Genomic DNA, 13,289 nt, shown 5'->3' on the forward strand with positions numbered 1-13,289 from the left:
CCCGCGCTGCTGCCCACCCTCCGCTTCCCGGCTCGGCCCAGCCAGGTGCTTCCTTTGGGCCCTGCCCTCAGGGTCCCCTCCCTGGCCCCCGCGGCGGAGAGGGCGGTTAGAGGCGGTGCAGAATAGGGAGAGAGCTGGGGCGGCCGGAGGCTCCTCTCCTCGGCTCCCGCCTTTTTGCCCCACACCCGCCCAGGGGAACGATGCTGCCTGCGATCCGACCGGTGCCTCCCTTCCCCGGGCTCGCTCCCCCCACCCCACCCCCGGAGGTGGGCGTCGGAAATAGGGCGGACCCTCCCGGAATCAAAACCCAAACCGTGGGACTTGGGCCAAGTGGGAAATCACCCCCCGGATGTGAGGGAGGGAGAGTGGGAGGGAGGGCCAGGACAAGCAAGAGGGGTTGTGTGTTCTGAGCAGAGTGGATCACTGAGGAGAAAGCCGACTGTGGGTAGATGACTGAGGGTCTCTGGTGAGGGAGCGGCCCTGGAGCTCTACAGCGCTCTGCCCCAGCGAGAACCTACTCCCCACCCCCCCCCCCCCCCCAACCCCTCCTTGCCTTCCCTCCGCTTCACCATAAAAGGGAACGGCACCGAGCCAGGCTGGGGCCGGGGGCTGGGCTGTTACTCTGGAGCTGTCAGGGGTAATGGAAGCCAGTTGCTTTGCGGTAGAGGGGAGCCAGGGCTCAGGGGACGCCTCTGCTTCTCTGAGCCAAGGAAAACTACAGGAGCTGCTGTGGGACTGGACCAGCTGGGGCAGGGGACCGTCTTGCTGCCTGTGTGCACCATGAGCTAGGGGCTCACCAGCCCAGAGCTGGCTTCTGAGGCCTGGGACCATCAGCAGTGGGTCCTCCATGTGCTAGCCCAGTGGCTCCGAAGGTCAGTCCCTGCCTTGAGCAGTCAGTCTGTCATTCCCCCTGGCCTTCCCCATGCCACCCCCCAGCATTTCCCCGAAGTTTCCTATTTAGGATCCCAAGCCCATGTCCCGTCTACATAACCGTGAAACCCCAGGCGTGTACATCCTCGTGTCCCTCAGAGTGTCCCAGCCCTGCTCTGGGAGAATGGGGGTCTAGGTCTCAAAGGACTACACACATTATGCTCTGTGGCTCCTGGAAATTTGAACCAGATCCAAGTCCAGCCAGACACTTAGATCTACTGTTAAAACAGAACGAAACTCTGGAAAGTAGACTTTCTAGACTGCAAATGACATGAGGGAAGGCCTTGGAAGTATTTCAGATTAACAAGGGTGTCCTGAAACCAACTGACCTTAGGCTGACAGAGCTGAAAGGGGCCTTCAAGATCATTTTACAAAGAAGGAAACTGAGGCCCAGAAGTAATTGATTTGAGCAGGACTCTACAAATAGTTTGAAACCGTCACCTGATTCGCTTTCCTCTATTCCATACTCCGTGTCAGACTGTGGACTCGACAGGTTATCCTAGGGCCAGGGACAAGAGGAAAAGGTTTGTTTTAGAAACATCCAGAAATGTCCTTCACCTCTCAGAACTTGCCGTGCCTGGGTCAGCAAATCTTTATTGGCCTTGAATGGGTCATTTGGCCTAGTGCCTGGGGGAACTGAAATTAAAAAATGGTCCCCAGGACTAACCAGACTCGGCTAAGAACTAACAAAACTTGAAAAAAAGCTTGGGTGGAAATGTCTGTGGAAAGTGAAAGAGTCAAAGCCTCACCCTTGGGGGAACTGGAGGAGAGAGAGAATTGCTGCGAGGGGCATATGTGGACCTTAATCTCTGGAGTTAGTGTGACATTTTCAAGGAGAAGACAGGAGGGAAGGATTCGGCTAAGGAGTGAAAAGGCAGCAAGATCCCGGAAATGGGCCTGGGCCCTGAGTCCAGAGAGGCTGGCTCTTAAAGTATTATACCTGTGGGAAGGGTTGGGAAGAAAGGGAAAATGTGTACATTTGAGCAGGAGTGGACTTCTGCTCAAGAGTCCCCAAAAGCTTGAATTCCCATCCGGGTTTGCATAACCTAAGACCCAATTCATATCACTCTCATTTTTTCCCTCCCAATATCCAGTCCTCTGACAGAAGGCATTAGACATGAAATGCCCCTCGCTGCTGGTGCCCCCAGCTGTCCTGGCCTTGGTACATGAGCTCATTGCTCAGCCACTGATGCTCGACTGAATAATTCAGTTGTCCAGTATAGCGAGGATTTCCCATTGGCACTAGACCCTTGATAGTCCCCTATCCTGGAGAGGTTATAAAATAGATCTTGTCCTCGTGCTCCAAGGACTTAGAGCCATTTTTGGTCTCCGGAATTCTCTTGGCAGTTTCTTTGGACATTTGTGGCTACTCGTCAGTTACCACGGCCATCGGCAATGTATTTGCTCTAACCTTAGTCTCCATTGCTGCCTGCTGGCTCAACACCCCAAGCCTCCCCAGTGAACCCAGAGCCACTGATTTACTTGAAATATCACAAACGGTCTATGTCAGCCCCTAGGTCGGGGCTCCTAACTACAGGACTAAATGAAATGCAACCTACCACAATTGTATTTCAAAGCCAACCTTTTTGGCTTGACATACTTAATATACAACAGATTTTTAAATTTAAGGGGGACACCCATTTAAACTTAAGGAATGAAGGACAACCGGACAGTGACAAGACGGCTGGGATGACTTTTCAGATTGTCAGAAGCCCCCTGATGGGAGGGAGGGTGGCAAGAACAGAGAAAGAAAACCCACAGCAGCAGCCAGGGCAACCTGAAATGGGTTGGCTTCCTGCCAGGGCCAGGGCCCAGAACTGATGCAGAGACCAGGGACAATGCTACAACCTTCCACTGACAGCAACTTTCAAATCAATCCCTTGGGGCTCTTTCCTTCAAGTCTCCCTGTGTGCTGATCCCCACACTTCCGAGGGCAGCCACAAATTTCCATTTCTGTGGATTTCAGCATTCACTTTCATCATCCTGTCGTTTTACGAACATTTCTCCCAGCCATCAAGATCATATTCTGGGCCAAAGGACCTCAGGGGCAGATCACACAGAGTCACATAGAAGATTTGGTGGCATCCATTCTCATGATTTCCAACTATTGCCCTATAAATGGTTTCCTGAATCAAGACCCACATCTCTGACCATCTCCTGGACATTTATTACCATTGAACTACGTTATTCTCATCTTAAACTCAGTATGTCCAAACTAAGGTCATCTTCTTCCAAACCCGTTCCTCTTCTCAAGTTACCCATTTCTGGCTCAAACCCCGGAATCTTCTCTGATATCTCCTTTACTGTGGCCCCTTATTACCCAGGCAGTCACCAAGCAATCACAGCCTTCTCTTCCCAACCTGCATCATTTTGCAGTGTAGAATTTCGAAGGCACCATAGACAGTAGCCAACAGACCTCTAGCAGAGTCATGGGATTTGCTCAAAGGGATAACGATACTTAGAGGAGGAGCAGGAACCGGCATCCTTGTGCCTAAAACCCTGCCCATTGCTCCTGTCTTCCTTCTGCATGTATATTGAGCTCCTACTGAAAAACTTACAATGCAAGCTCCTAACCAGTCATCTGGGCCTCTCCCCAGGTTTTCCACAATCGACTTCTCTGACTTTCTGTCCCACTTCTTCCTGACACAAATAAGAGCTAACACTTACTGAGCGTGAACACGCGCCAGGCACTATTCTGAATGCTCTACGTGTATTAACTTAATCGTCACAAACCTAGGAAGGAGGGTACTGTTATTGCTGCCATGTGGAGCAATGAGACCACAAAGGCAGACCTCTTTCCCCAACCTGAAATCTCTCCCCTCCCCCTGGCTCTGGTCTTCACTTTTCCCCCCCCCCAACACTGTTCCGGCTCTCTCTTCCAAGGGCTCTACTCTGACTCCCCCGAGCGTCCAGCTGTCTTTCCCCTCCTCTTACCCAGAACACATCATCCATTTGTCTGGCTCCCTTGGCACGCTGTCTATCCTGCTTTGTGTTCATTTTCTGCTTCAGTGTCTGTGTCCCATTCCCCCGCGGCCCCAGTTACTCATTTCTGAGTCTTACATTCGCCTTTGCTACCTGGGCACCCGGGCACCTGGGCACCACCACAGTGCTGCACACAGCACTCCCATCTCCCTTCTGTCTGATACTTCTGCTTCGATCTTGCAAGCGAGCGCCCTACCACACAGGGACACCTGGTCCAGAGCGCAGTGCTGAGGCCAGATGGTGAGGGGGGGGCCAGCTGACGGATTCGGACATCTCAAGACGAGCTTTCCCGTCAGGCTGTTGAATGGGACTGAGCTCCTTGCCGGCTACAGAGGCTATCAGGCTTGCCTCTAGACTGGGGAGTGACTTCCTTTGGGCTCTGTAGATTTAGATAACTGCCCAGTTTGCCTCCTTCCTTCCCCTCCCCCACTTACGGCCTGGCCTTTACCAAGAAAGGCCTGGGATCCACATTCATTTGGTTTTTTGAGAATAAGTCTCCTCCTGCTCATGCCCTCTCCATGCTTGACAGAAGGCTGTGGCCTCATTTCCAGATTCCTTTCTTCCTCCTCTGGCTTCTCTGAATTTCCTGCCTGCCTCAGTGGTGTTCTTTTCCGTCTCCTCCCTGGCCCAGTAGCTCTCTCACCTATGCTACTTCTTCCTCCCAAGACACTGACCTAGGTATTTAAATTCTAATCACAGCCCCACTCTTGATGTGCTGTGTTACCTCGGACACGTTACTTTCCCACTCTGGGCCTCATTGTTCACATCTGTAAAAGCAGGCAGCTGGACAAGATGGTTGAGTGATGCCCTGCTGAGCCCTACAAGTTCATTCTCCCTTTTACAGTCCTCCCCTCCTTTCTCGGGTCTTCTCTCCCAGAGGAGGCTTGCCCTAGCCCCAGGGGAGCTGTGGCTCCAGCTCCCGTTCCCTGTCTAAGCGACCAGCCCAGGGCCTCCTCCCCAGCTCTGGCCCCGGCTCCACTCCATGTGGCCCGTCTGAGAGGCTGGCCCCAAGCCTGGCGGCAACTCCACATTTCTCTGTTTTTCCTTTTTTTTCCTCTCTTTCCCGGAGTTAACAAGAAGCAGATGTGGCGCACGATGGTTGGAGAGGTGGGGGGAGGAAGGGGGAGGCTGGACCGCCAGCCAGACAGGGGGGAAGGGAGTGAGCAAGAGAGGGAGGCGGGAGGCCAGGGCCCGCCCCACAGCCACTCTTGCGCCTCTGAACAGCCACAGGGGCAAAGCCCTGTCACCCCCAGGATCCGGTCATCGGGGAAAACAGATAGGGAGACCAGAGGAGGGCCAGCTGGGGCGAGGGGGGTGGAGGCCCAGGAAGCAGCATCTGAGAGGGGCAGGGACCAGGCACAGGAGGCCAGGGGGCACAGAGAACAAACTCCCCTCAGAAGTGGAGAAGAGGAGAACGGAAGGAACCAAGGGAGGGACAGACAGGAGCCTGAGGAGGAAAGAGGAGGGGGAGAGGGGTCAGGCCAGGCGGCCAAGGAGGAGGCGTGTGGCTGGGGGCTGCCGCCGGCAGGAAGCTGGGGACAGGACCCGGCCCCGGCGCTGTCCCTCGGAGCAGAGGCATCCCGGCTCCAGACAGAGGCGCCAGTGGTCAGGCCGGGATGTGCCTCTGAGGACCACTGCGGAGCGCCCCCACCATGGCCCCCAGCACCCTCTGGAGCTGCTACCTCTGCTGCCTGCTGACCACAGCCGTGGGGGCAGCTAGCTACCCTCCTCGTGGTTATAGCCTCTACACAGGGGGCGGCGGGGCCCTCAGCCCTGGTGAACCCCAGGCCCAGAGCGCCCCCCGGCCTGCCAGCCGCCACAGGTAAGAGTCTGGGTCCCAGCCCAAGGCTGGAGGTGGGTGGGAGGGTGGGTCAGGAGGTTGGTATCCTGGTCCTCGCCTTGGCTACCCTCTCCGGGGCCATATGCCCTAGTGCAGGGAAGAGGGGGAGAGGAAGCCCATCCATCAGGTGGCCCTGCACAAGCCCGCCTTCCCGTGGGGCATTTCCAGGGCCCCCTAAATAGATAGGTCCCTCCCTTACCTCAGGGGGACCCGTAGTTAGGTGCCCGGGAAAACTCCCCTGAAGGGCACGGGCCGGGCCTTCCTGCAGGCTGACCGTTGCGTCCCAGCCTGGTATCCTCCGGCAGACCTTTATCCCTTCTTAGGGCTTCCTCGGCCCCATCCAGTGATCTGTGATTCTTTCTGACGCTGCGGCTGCTCTGTCCCTTCGGGCTCTCCAGCCGGACACAGATCAAAGGCCAGCATGAATGGGGCCAAGAGTGTAGAACGGCAAGCGATGAGAGGGGCAGCGTTCATCAATGGCTTATTCTCTACTTAACCCTGAGCTGGACCCCTGCCTGCCCTGTCCTCTTCTCTTAGGGGTGGGTGGAAGCCAGCATCCAGGGGATCACCAGAGGGACCCAGCCAGCTGGCTCATACAGGCCACGCTAGGCTGGGGATTGGGACAGAAAGGGACATGAATGAATGTGTGAATTCAGAGGCTCCCCAGGACCCCCCAGCCATGAGAATCAACTTCTTGTAGTTGTGGTTTTCCATTCTGTGCTTCCTTTTGCTGTCTTGAAAAGTCTTTACCGACTCTTACAGCACAGGAAAGCGTGGGGGGAGCTGCCCTGCCAAAGTCCTGGCTCCTACAGGTCCCCAGGGGCCCTTCATCTTTTGACCCTCCCTCAGCCCCTCTGGTAGCCCCTGGGCCCTCCTCTGGGGCTTGTGTCTTGGCCCTTGGGCCCAGGTGGGGTTGTGCCTACAGGAACTGGTGTGCCTATGTGGTGACCCGGACAGTGAGCTGTGTCCTTGAGGATGGAGTGGAGACCTTCATCAAGCCCGACTACCAGCCCTGTGGCTGGGGCCAGCCCCAGTGTCCCCGCAGCATCATGTGAGCCCCAGTGCTGGGGGATGGGTACTTGGTGGGGCTGGGCTAGGACAGAAGGAGGGCAGCCAACTCAGGGAATTTGTGCAAAGCAGGCAGCAAGGGACAGGACCAGGGGCTTCGGTCAGAACCATTTGAGAAGATGCCAAGGCAACAGTTTGGGGCGGATACTGAGGGCAAAGTTACCTAGACCACCCTGCCAACCCCCAAATGCCTTCTCTGGGCTGAGTCAGGCCCCAGAGGAGGAGTTCGAGGTTCCAGCATAGGACAAGGGGAGGAAGAACAGGGATTTGGCTCCTGGCCAGAAAGCTGACAGCTGTCAGCTGAGCACAGACACATGCTGGACAGTAAGGGGGACCCAGCCTGAGGGACAGGCCTTGTCCACCACCAGCAGCTGCCCATCTCTGAGGACAGGTCCCAGGGTCACTGACAGTACAGGGAGGAGTAAAGAGGCCTCCCTCTGCCTCTCCCAGGTACCGCAGCTTCCTCCGTCCTCGTTACCGAGTGGCCTACAAGACAGTGACAGATATGGAGTGGAGGTGCTGTCAGGGGTATGGGGGCGATGACTGTGCTGAGGGTCCTGCCCCGGCGCTGGGTCCTGCACCTACCACACCACGCCCCCGGCCCCGGCCCGCCCGCCCCAACCTCTCCGGCTCCAGTGCAGGAAGCCACCTGAGTGGACTAGGTGGGGAAGGTGAGTGTGGGAGCCGCTGGGGAGAGAAGTGGGAGCTGGTACCGGGTGGAAAATGTGGGGCCAGGTTGTCGAGGGAAAAACCCTGTGCCCCAAAGTCAGAAGGGAATAGAAGGGAGTGAGATCACTGAGATTCTCTGCCTACCCGTGAAGCCCATGCACTCTGTGTGTGTGTGTGTGTGTGTGTGTGTGTGTGTGTGTGTGTGTGTGACAGAAGCAGATTGAAAGAGAGGGAGAGGGAAAAAAAAGGCTGAGAAAGAGAATGTGCTCACGCACGCCCACATGTGGCCGAGATACTTCCCAGTTGCGAGCCACTTCGGGAGGAAGGGGGAATTCCTGGGAGAAGCTTGTTCACCACGGGGATAGACTACAAGTCCTAGCATGCACTGCACCCGACTACAGGTCCCAGGCCCCTCGGTGGCCTCTGGAGACTGCAGGTCCCAGAATGCAGCAGTCCCCCCTGCTTTCCTGTCGTGTGTGCACCAGGCACTGCGGACAGACGTGCTGTGTTTGCCTGCCAGGGAGATAGTCATGCTGTAATGATGGAAACAGGAACTTCTGGCTGATTCTCCCACCGTCCAGCTAGAGCCCCTGCAGGCTTCCCGCGGAACCTCGCCTGTCCCTTGGTGTTAGGGACAGGTGCTTGCCGCCCAGGAACATCCACTGTTGTGGGGTCTACAGTGCCTCCCCATATTCCCATTTCACAGATGAGAAAACAGTTTCTGAGAGAAACTCTGGATAGTAGACTTGGTGGTCAAATGGATGCCCTGGGTTTGAAACTTGCCTCGGCCACTTACTAAACTCGTAATCCATGGCCCAGTTCCTTAATGTCCCCTGAGCCTCAGTCTCACGGTCTACAGAACGGGGAAAGCTGTGATATCTGTCCGGTGGAGTTTGGTGTAAGGGGTGGGGGAAGCCATGTTACAAATTGGGCCTAGAGGCATTCAGTAAATGGAGTTTCTTTCCATCTTTTCTTGCCCAAATTACCCAGCTAAGGAGTGGCTGACTCAGCCAGGAGCTCTTGCTGGAGCCGGGGAAGGCAGGGCCTCGGAGGTAGGCACTGAGCTCTGAGGCCCGGCCCCTCCGCCTTATGCCTTTGCCTCTCTGCCAGGTCCTGGGGAATCAGAGAAGGTGCAGCAGCTGGAGGAGCAGGTGCAGAGCCTGACAAAGGAGCTGCAGGGCCTCCGCGGTGTCCTGCAGGGACTGAGCGGGCGCCTGGCGGAAGACGTCCAGAGGGCCGTGGAGACGGCCTTTAACGGGAGGCAGCAGCCAGCGGATGCAGCTGCCCGCCCTGGTGTGCACGAGACCCTCACTGAGATCCAACAGCAGCTGCAGCTCCTGGACAACCGCGTCTCCACCCATGACCAGGAGCTGGGCCATCTCAACAACCATCACGGCGGCGGTGGCGGCGGTGGCGGCGGTGGCAGGGCCCCCGCCCCAGCCCCGGCCCCTCCCGGCCACAGTGAGGAGCTGCCGCGGGAGCTGGAGCGGCGGCTGCAGGAGTCCTGCTCCGTGTGCCTGGCGGGGCTGGATGACTTCCGCCGGCAGCGGCAGGAGGACAGAGAGCGGCTGCGAGTGCTGGAGAAGCGACTGACCTCGGTGGAGGAGCGGCAGCGGCAGCTCCCCGGGCAGGCCGCGGGCCGCAGGCCCCTTCAGGAGTGCTGCCCTCCGGAGCTGGGCCGGCGGCTGGCAGAGCTGGAGCGGAGGCTGGATGTAGTGGCCGGCTCGGTGACAGTGTTGAGTGGGCGGCGAGGCACCGAGCTGGGAGGAGCGGCTGGGCAGGGGGGGCACCCCCCGGGCTACACCAGCTTAGCATCCCGCCTCTCTCGCCTGGAGGACCAGTTCAACTCCACTCTGGGTCCCTCACAGGAGCAGGAGGAGGGCTGGCCCGGGCGCCCTGGGGGCCTGGGCCACTGGCTGCCTGCCGCCCGGGGCCGACTGGAGAAGCTGGAGGGACTGTTGGCCAACGTGAGCGGAGAGCTGGGTGGGCGGCTGGATCTGCTGGAAGAGCAGGTGGCAGGGGCTGTGCAGGCGTGTGGGCAGCTCTGCTCCGGGGCCCCGGGGGAGCAGGACACCCAGGTGAGCGAGATCCTCAGTGCCTTGGAGCGCAGGGTGCTAGACAGCGAGGGGCAGCTGCGTCTGGTGGGCTCAGGCCTGCACGAAGTGGGAGCAGCCGGGGAGGCCCGGCAGGCTGCACTGGAGGAGCTGCAAGGGGTCGTGGGCCAGCTCCAGGGGCGTGTTGACGCGCTGGACGAGACGACGGCGGAGTTCGCGCTGCAGCTGAACCTCACGGCGGCACGGCTGGGCCAACTGGAGGGTCTCCTGCAGGCCCGTGGGGATGAGGGCTGTGGGGCCTGTGGTGGTGTCCAAGAGGAGCTGGGCCGCCTTCGGGACGGTGTGGAGCGCTGCTCCTGCCCCCTGTTACCCCCACGGGGCCCCGGGGCCGGCCCCGGGGTTGGGGGACCAAGCCGAGGGCCTCTGGACGGCTTCAGTGTGTTTGGGGGGAGCTCAGGCTCAGCCCTACAGGCCCTGCAAGGAGAGCTGTCCGAGGTTATTCTCACCTTCAGTTCTCTCAATGACTCACTGCACGAGCTCCAGACCACCGTGGAAGGGCAGGGTGCCGATCTGGCTGACTTGGGAGCCACCAAGGACCGTATCATCTCTGAGATTAACAGGCTGCAACAGGAGGCCACGGAGCATGCTACAGAGAGTGAGGAGCGCTTCCGAGGCCTGGAAGAGGGACAGGCCCAAGCTGGCCAGTGCCCCAGCCTAGAGGGGCGATTGGGCCGTCTTGAAGGAGTCTGTGAGCGGCTAGACACTGTGGCGGGGGGACTGCAGGGCCTGCGTGAAGGCCTTTCCCGACACGTGGCTGGGCTCTGGGCTGGGCTACGGGAAACCAACAGCACCAGCCAGACGCAGGCAGCCTTGCTGGAGAAGCTGCTTGGGGGGCAGGCGGGCCTGGGCAGGCGGCTCGGTGCCCTTAACAGCTCCCTGCTGCTGCTGGAGGACAGGCTTCACCAGCTCAGTCTGAAGGACCTCACTGGTGAGGGGGCGAGAGAAGGCATGCGGTGGGAGGTGGTGGTGGGGGGCCCTTTTAAGTCTTTTCTTTCTCCTATCCCTACCCCACAGTAGCCAGTCTTAATCTCATCTACTTTCTCCTTGCTCTGCCCAGCATGAATGGCAGACCCATCACTGTCCCGGGGGTTGGTTTGCCCACAACAGATGACCCAAGCTCCTGGCTCCCCACTCTCCACTGGCAGCTCAGACAGGCCTGTGGGCAGGGGTGGGGTGCTGCTCCGCCAGCCGGGTGTCCAGCACGGGCAGCAAGGTGCCCCACCATCTGTCCATGGAGCCATGACTTTCCTTGTCCTTTGGAAACTCCTTTTGTGGCTTTCCTTCAACTGAATTTTGTCACTGTAGGGCCCGCAGGTGAGGCTGGGCCCCCAGGGCCTCCGGGGATACAAGGACCCCCAGGCCCTGCTGGACCTCCAGGACCTCCAGGCAAGGATGGACAAAAGGGACCCATTGGGCCACCAGGTATGTGAGATTCCTACTGCAGCGGGAACTCCCCCACTCCTCTAGCAGCCCTAGGCTCGACATTCTATTCTGAATTTGACAGAGAAGGGAGGAAAGGGGCAAGGAATGGGGGGAGGGCCTATATGGCTGACAGGGAGTGACTAGGAACTGGGATAGTCACTATATGGGCTAGTTGGATAGGGTGGCCTCGATGCTGTATTGAAGACTAAGGCTGGGCTCACAGGGCTATGTAGGGTGTGAAAGGCTGGGGGCTAGTTGCACTGAAGGGACCCTATTCCTCCTTTTCTTGACACCCCCCTTCCTGCTTTGGAGTCTGTGTGACGCCTAGCACAGCGGAGAGATTCAGCAGATGTTTGCTGAGTGACTTAGTGAGAGCTGCCCCCTTCTTACTGCTCCCTCTTGTCTTCCCACAGGTCCCCAAGGAGAGCAGGGTAAGTTCCTCTCATCTGGTGCTGGAGGGAGGGGAACTGAACTAGGGGTTGGAGGATGGAAGGCCTCAGGCAGCCCTGGAGGTAGAGACCCAGGAGGGGAAGGGGGCCAAGCGGCTCTGCACTGAGCATCCACTCTGAAACCGCCCCCCCCCTTTACCCCTACCCAGGAGTGGAGGGGGCACCAGCAGCCCCTGTGCCCCTGGTGGCCTTTTCAGCTGCCCTGAGTTTGCCACGCTCTGAACCAGGCACAGTGCCCTTCGACAGAGTCCTGCTCAACGATGGGGGCTATTACGATCCAGAGACTGGTAAGCCTGGAAGCAGGCTGGCTGGGCAATGGGGGAGACCAGAAAGGCTGTGCAGTGATATGTTCTCGTTCTTGCCCCCTCAGACAAGGGGAATCTTCTCATGCTCTGGTTTGGGGAGATCCCTACTTCCTTCATTTACCCATTTTCACCACAGCTTGGGTAAGGGGTGAGCTGGGGAAGGCAGGAGCGCTTCTGTTCAACAGCTCTTTATTGGGGCCCCGGGGATGCTGTAATGTGCTGGGCGCGCAGTAACGAACAAAACGCCAAATGCCCTGCCCTGGTAGAACTTACACTCTAGTGGAAGACAGGTGAAAAGAGCCAGCAGGTTCCTCCTTAGTCCAGGAGTTCTGGGTGGGCTCCCCAACACCTCCCTGGGCCCTGCCACCTGTCTCCCCTCCTGACTGCCATCCTTGTTCCCAGGCGTGTTCACAGCACCACTGACTGGGCGCTACTTTCTGAGCGCGGTGCTGACTGGGCACCGGCATGAGAAAGTGGAGGCCGTGCTGTCCCGCTCCAACCTGGGCGTGGCCCGCATAGACTCCGGTGGCTACGAGCCTGAAGGCCTGGAGAATAAGCCAGTAGCCGAGAGCCAGCCCAGCCCCGGCGCCCTGGGGGTCTTCAGCCTCATCCTGCCGCTGCAGGCTGGAGACACAGTCTGCATCGACCTGGTCATGGGGCAGCTGGCGCACTCAGAGGAGCCGCTCACCATCTTCAGCGGAGCCCTGCTCTACGAGGACCTGGAGCCCAAACAGGTGTAGACAGGGGGCTGGGCCCGACCGGCCCTTAGTGTCTACGCCGGCCAAAGAGCCATATGGGGCGGCGGGGCTCCCCCGGCTTCCTGCCTGGGGTGGGGCTCCGTCCCGCCACGCCAGCCCCAGGCGAGCCGCCGTCCCTGTCACCTCTGTGGCACAGGCGCCCAGAGCAATCTCTTCGCCACGGCCTGAGCGCGCCGGGTGGGGGACTCTGGCATCCCCTCGTCCAGACTTTTGGCCTGCTCGCCGTCCCCTGCAGGGCCGACTGCGGAGGAGCCCATCCTCGCACCTTCTGCTCCTCCAGCTGGCCTCCAGGCCGATGCAGGGCTCTCCCGACGGGCTCCGGCCCCCACCGCCATACTAAACTATTCAGGAATAAAGACACTTGGTTTTTCTAAAAAACAAAACAAAACAAAACAAAACAAAACAAAACAAAACAAAACAAACCGTCTGCTCCAGTACGTATTCAAGGGTAGACAGAAGTACACAAGGGACGGACGGGGTGAGGGAGGTGAAGCCCCAGGTTGGGGATCCTGGTCGCCCCTCCTCCGGGCTCGGTGGCTCTGCGCGCACTTGCTGTGCACGCGCCGGCGGCCCGTGCCCGGCGCTCCTCCCCGGAACGCCCGTTCCGCCGGCGTCCGCCAGGGGGCTCTGGGAGCCGACTCCCGTCACGTGACCGCCGTTGCTCACCTAGCCGCCCCAGCTGCCCGGCGGGGAAGGCGGGGCCTCGAACTGGGATTGGCTGGACCTCGGGGGCGGGGCGGAGCCGCGGCGAC

General features: G+C 59.0%; 1 protein-coding gene across 1 annotated transcript; it reads left to right on the forward strand.

Moving 5' to 3' along the window:
- The first annotated feature begins 5,073 nt into the window (after positions 1-5,073).
- EMILIN1 (elastin microfibril interfacer 1) lies at positions 5,074-12,930 on the forward strand. Its single transcript, XM_040496285.1, has 8 exons — positions 5,074-5,734; positions 6,678-6,803; positions 7,271-7,491; positions 8,600-10,531; positions 10,909-11,025; positions 11,439-11,456; positions 11,624-11,761; positions 12,182-12,930. Exons 1-8 carry the CDS (start codon positions 5,565-5,567, stop codon positions 12,517-12,519), a joined length of 3,060 nt encoding a protein of 1,019 aa, XP_040352219.1. The 5' UTR covers positions 5,074-5,564; the 3' UTR covers positions 12,520-12,930.
- The last annotated feature ends 359 nt before the right edge of the window (positions 12,931-13,289 follow it).

Source organism: Herpailurus yagouaroundi, unplaced genomic scaffold, assembly GCF_014898765.1.
Source record: "Herpailurus yagouaroundi ecotype Mexico unplaced genomic scaffold, PumYag 188, whole genome shotgun sequence".
In the NCBI taxonomy this organism is placed as follows: Eukaryota; Metazoa; Chordata; class Mammalia; order Carnivora; family Felidae; genus Herpailurus; species Herpailurus yagouaroundi.